The following is a 6,000-nucleotide window of genomic DNA, read 5'->3' on the forward strand; positions in this document are numbered from 1 at the left end:
CAACACTACCTCATTTTCACAACTACAGGTTTCTTTAGAACTAATATTTATTGTATATCTAAAGTGGTCTGAGTCTGTTTAAGCTGGGCTGTCATCTCCCTACTTTCCTGAACCCAACAATAAAGTAGAAAAGATGGATGTCCATAGACAGCTCAGACAGTACTGAGACAAATCTCCACCTTTGGGAAAGGTGATCAGCTGTTTATCACCTGTAAAGGTAAGAAGAAAAGACAGCTGGCATTAAAACTGACTGTTCTAGGTGGTTGTGTTACGCTATTGCTTTTTGTTATGCTCACCATAATAAACCAATCCTAGGTGGGGTTAGGGCTCATTTCACAAGGGATTTAGCTTTTTGGTGGCTTTCTGGAAAGGGTTGGACTCAGACCTCTCAACCAATCGGGGACAAATTTCAACAGAATCAGGGACAATCAGGGACACTTTGAAAATATTAGTGCTATTAACTTGAGACATTGACAGAATCAGAACATATGAATTAATGTACATTTTCTGAAGTAAAAGAAGTCTATAACTCTTAATTATTGTCATTATTCATTAAGTGAAATTCACCACCTTTCCTCCAAAAGTCACTAGTTTTAGGAGGGATTAAGAGGGACAGAGCTAAAATTTGAGTCAAAATCAGGGACATTTGAGAGGCAAGGTTGGAATCTAGAAATATTACATAGCATTACAAATTGGATTCCTTTTCCAGGTCCAGAACAGGCTTGACTTGGACCATGCACCAGAGGCTCTTGGGGTCATTGTTTATTGGCTTCCTCTCTTTTAGGTTAGGCTACTACAGCAGTGATATATGCATTGAGCATAGTACTGTTGTGTAAGTAAACTTACCAGAACATCAGATGTTGTAATAGATCACTAGCTTCCCTTCTTTCCAGCCCCATTCTATGCTTTTGTTTTTCTTTTTTTTTGTTTTGTTTGATTGCCGGGCTGTGGATGTGTATTTATTTGTACATACTTTAATGCTGGGTTTGTTTGCTTGCATTGATCTGTCAGGGGTTTTGCCTCCCTGATGGGTAAAAATGCTGGTTTTTTGCTCCAACTGTCTTTCCATGGAGCTGTGCCTAATCTCCTGATACTTTGAATATGTGTAAGGCACCCTTAGGTTTTATTTTTCACAGGAGGTAGGGCACATTAAAACTAGGCTACTGCAACAGTGCTCCCTTAGAACATCCACTGTTATGGTAATTTTACTTACATAGCTGCACTTTTCTTTAAGTTCTTGAATTCATACTCATTACTTTGGTAATGCTGACATTCTTAGCCTCTGCTGACCCTTTCTTCTTTTGCCTTTAATCTTTCCCACCATCAGTGCATTCTGTAGTGAATTATGGGTTTGTGTCATGTGTCCAAAGTATATGAGTTTTAGCTTACTATTTGACTGTGCAGTAAACAGTCTGGGTTTATTTCCTTAAAGTGTATTGTCATACTTTAAAAATAGTGCAGGTGAATTAAGTCCTACAATGTATCTTGCCCAGTCTTTGTTCATTTATTTCTTTAGGCTGTCTACTTGATAAAAAGCTTTGTAATTTTTTTCTGAAACAACAGCCCAAATAAATGTAGTGATTCCCTTGTTGATGTTATCTTGGGAATCTTGAATGGACTTTACTGGACAGTTTTTGTGCCTGCACAGCACACATCCATTAAAGTCTATGGTCTTATTTTACTTTTTCTCAAATTTGATGTCTCTGAGATCAGAAATCATCTTTCATTTTCAGTGAGGTCAGCATGGGGAAACAATTTTAACGAGGGCTACTTTTAATGTACAGAAAATGGAAAATGTTATCCAGTCATGTGAAAATATTAATAGGATCATAGGGCTTACTAGGCTAACAGCCCTAGAATCTTTTTAAGCCTAGAGATCCATGACCCAATTTTCCCACTTGTGAATGTCCATGGGCTATAATGGCTTTGGTATATGCCTGTCCCTTAGGGCATCTACAAACTGTCCATAAGGGCCACAGCTGCCAAGCCAGGGGAGAATTTTCAATTTCCCATCCATTGGTCCAAACTTCATGTGAGTAGGCTTAGGGAAGAGCTCTGTTTACATGAATGGGGGCTCTGTTTCAGAGAAGGGGCAGTCTCTGAGACATAGCTGTCCCTACAAGATGTTTTGTTTATGTCACAGACAAGGTTTGCATCCTTAGATTGGGTAATTGTAGTGCTGTTTGTTTTACGAAAGTGTAGCAGATCCATCAGGGCTAGATTGGGAGTGCTTTGTTGGTCAGGCATAGATTGTCCCTGTGTAGTCTGTAGGAGACAGAGTACAGAAACAGGGCTTTGAGGAAGTCCACACTTTGGAAGGTGCGAATAAGTCACCAACTGTGACAATATACTTGAAGTACTGACTAATTTGGCCTTCTTGCAGTCCATGTAATTTTCTCCTAACGCCATAGTTTAGAAACATTGGTATGTTGTTACTAGGGGAAACTGTACCTTTAATTATACATACCATTGTTTTCAATGTAAAATCTTATCCAGATTTATTATACCTTTCCATTAAAGATACAAGAATCATTTAGTTTCATTGTTGCAATCACCATCTGCAGAGATGTTTGACCCCCTGAAAATACTGATCATTAGCCCACTTCTAAAGTATTTGAGTTTTAACAAAATTAACGCTATAAAGGAAAAACTGAAGAGTTTATTAACTTTGGTATACTGGCAACTGTTTTACTTGAAGCACATTTTAACATAGCTAATTACATCACATTCTTGTTGAAATGTTTTAAATCCATGCATATGTACAGTGCAAGCAAATTATGTGTTTCCAGGTGCCAGAAAGCTTTGAAGATGTCGCTATTGAGTTTTCAACAGAGGAGTGGAAGATGCTGACCAAAGAACAGAAAGAGCTGTACAAGGAAGTCATGGTACAGAACTATGAAAACATGATTTCACTAGGTAAGGGGATTTAACTTTATTTTTATTCAGGTTTCTTTGCAGTGTAATGTTGTCATAAATTATGAATAATATGCACAGATGACAGTATAGTGATAAAATCTGAACACTGTCCAAAGGGGTCGTTTAGTCACATGATACTACAGTGTGTCAGTTTGTACCACTACACAGGCTAAACACAATTCTCCTTTGAGGTGCATCCTTGTCTGAAAGGTAAACTTACCTGTAAGCATGGTGCTTTTAGATGAGCTAAAATGTGTATCTACACAAATCCAGCAGCTCCACAAAAAACAGAACTAAGGGCTTAAGTCTCCACCAACATATAAACAAAACTCATAGGAGGGACAGATAAGGTTACCCAGTGTTTATCCCATCACTAGAATAAGTTAAATAGTGCGGTACCCTTGTATCTTTCAGATTTAACTTTGATGATTGGATGGGTAGCCTCAAGTTCTTTCCTGAACAAACTCGCGTTGCCTTTCTAAACACTGGGTTACAGTTTGGGGGTGGGTATTGGCAACACTCAAGTGGTCTTTGAGCTCCCTTGACTTGTAATTCCTGTGATCATATGATACTATGAAATTGTAATCTTGTTTGTTTATCTGTTTCACATTTAATAACCAGGTAAGTACACTGGTCTTGCTGACCCTTTTTAAGGATGACCTGGGCCATGAACAAGTACAGCATTTGAGTGCAATGCAAAAACAATACTAGACCAGTATCTACAGTAAATAAGGAAACAGTTTAAATATGAATGGACTGAAAAAAAGACTACTGCACATTAAACTTAAAAAAAAAAAGAGAGGGTATAATTTTAGGTTAGCCTCAAGCATATTTACATGTATATTTCCCCATAAGATAATATTAAGATACATGATTCCTAATGTGGAATTAAAAAAAAAAAAAAAAGAAGGTAGGGGGGTGTAGGGGAAGAAGAAGTTTAATAGGGAGGCAGGTGTGTGGTTAAAGAGTTAACTTTTAAGCATAATTGAAGTATGGAAAAAGGGTGGGACTTGGAATGTTTACCAACAACTGATTCATAGGTTAGTACTAGGCTAAGTGCCCTTGTGAGCCTAGCCAATTATCCCTTGTGAGACTCAAACCCTGCACCTTGTGTTTGTAAGGGAAACACCTTAACCATTAGGCCACCCTCCCAACATCAATGATAGTTAGAAGAATCTGTTTCTAAAACATTTATTTCTCTCTGAAGATTAAAGATCTGTGTGTGCTATATCAGTCTTACCCACTTGCAACAGACTGTTTTCTAATTTTTGTCTTAGTTTATTCTTAACTGCCTTGAAGTCCATCAGTAGGATTTCCATGCATTAGTCACGTGTTCAGTCTGTCAGTAATATGGAAAAAAAAAGTCACACACTGACCATGGTTCACAGATATTTAGCTGATTGTGTAGCACTTGTTAGCATATGAAGTGGCAACATGCAGGGTGTGGCTAATACCGTGACACAGTGAGGTCACACAAGGGTCAATATGTCATGTTATGCAGGGCAAGCCAATGAGTGCATAGTGACATGCAAATGAGGAGCTCTATGCAACTTGGTTATATGGTGTGTGCAAATGATGGCAAGCAAAATGGTGGTCCAATTCAGAAAAATGTAAAACAGAGGCTTTCCACTGTGGTGTACACCTGTGTTTTTACATCCAGGATCTTTGCGTACATGATGGTCATTTACCTGGAGTAACAGCAACAATAGCTGAGTAGCAAGTGATAATAGCAGCTGTAGGTGCCAGTAATGTTACACTTTGTGGGTGTCCATGCCAGAGCAGGAGGTACTGACAGTGCCTGATATAACCACCAGTCCACTGAGCAGCAGATTGGAGATGGTTTCCTTACATTCAAGGAGACTTTAAGGGATCTTGTTGAACTGTAGTGTCCAGCAGTGGAAGGGAATATAACTTTAATTGTCTTAGCCAGAGGGACCAGAAATCATGTGTGTCTTTGCAGCCAAAAAAAAAACACACAGCATCCAGTGGATCGGGTCAGAAACTCCTCGAGTTTCAAAACCATAAAAGCACCGGAGAGCGTAAAAAATACAAGTTTAATAAGATCTTTAGCCACACTTACAAAACATGTACTGGTCTAGCACTTTTGTCCTTGATAATGAATAGGAATTCATCATTGAATAGTACCAACACTTCATCAGAACAATTGAATAGTACCAACACTTCATCAGAACAACTGAATAGTACCAACAACAGCTTTTAAATTACAATCAATCATATGATCCTAGCAATGTAATGAGATATCATCACGTGCCTCTAACATTAAGTACTAAAACGGCAATATCTAGTAAAACTTGAGAACCGTATAAATGAAAAAACAGTGCAGCAATTACATTTCTGCAAACTCACTTAATAAATTTGATAAAACAAACCATTATAAAAAATCAGAACACGGAGTAATGTAATGTTATGGTCATCAAGAAAGGAAAACTGTTAACAAAAGTAAATACCTAGTTGTGTGCAGCACTCTCCAAATAAGGAAATTTGATTATAATAAACGTTAATGATATGCAAAGATCCACTAAAAATGTAAAACATAGTAGGTAAGTGAAATATTTAAAGTTGGTAATGAAAATTAGTAAGTGAAACAATTCCTATAATGAGAAATGCCTCAGCTATCATTGCAAGCATTAGCCTGACATATCCTGAGGCAGTGCCCTAACATTACTTTGCAGCATGTAGTGGAGCACTTCTGATTTTCCAGGATTGCAAGGAGACAACCAGCACCATGTGGGCATTTTGTGACATTCCCTTGTTTCCTTGAGATCCTGGAAGCTGTCTTTTGCACCAGATGGCCATCAAGACCCCCCATCCTACTCCAGAGGGACTGCTACACATCAACAGGAAGGGCTTTCACTCCCTTAATTACCAGGTGGTCTGTAGTGCCCAGGGCATTATTTATAATGTGTCAATGTGTCACAAAGGAAGTTGCCATGATTTACACATCTGCCCTATTACAGCGGTTCCTTTGATGGAATTTTCCATAGAATCATGCAGCTAGTCGGTGCACACACTTGTTATATAGGTATGTATGCACAGATAGGTGGCATGTAGGTAGGGTGCAGG

The 6,000-nt window shown here is 38.4% G+C and overlaps 1 protein-coding gene across 1 annotated transcript in view; it reads left to right on the plus strand.

The window, feature by feature from the left end:
- LOC122797944 (zinc finger protein 808-like) overlaps nucleotides 1-6,000 on the plus strand; it is a 665,304-nt gene that overhangs the window by 375,981 nt on the left and 283,323 nt on the right. The window contains exon 5 of the mRNA XM_044066464.1: nucleotides 2,790-2,916. Within this exon, the coding sequence (XP_043922399.1) occupies nucleotides 2,790-2,916 (127 nt within the window). The remainder of the gene's footprint in view (nucleotides 1-2,789; nucleotides 2,917-6,000) is intronic.

Source organism: Protopterus annectens, chromosome 3.part1 (genome assembly GCF_019279795.1).
Source record: "Protopterus annectens isolate FY-2018-M chromosome 3.part1, PAN1.0, whole genome shotgun sequence".
In the NCBI taxonomy this organism is placed as follows: domain Eukaryota; kingdom Metazoa; phylum Chordata; order Ceratodontiformes; family Protopteridae; genus Protopterus; species Protopterus annectens.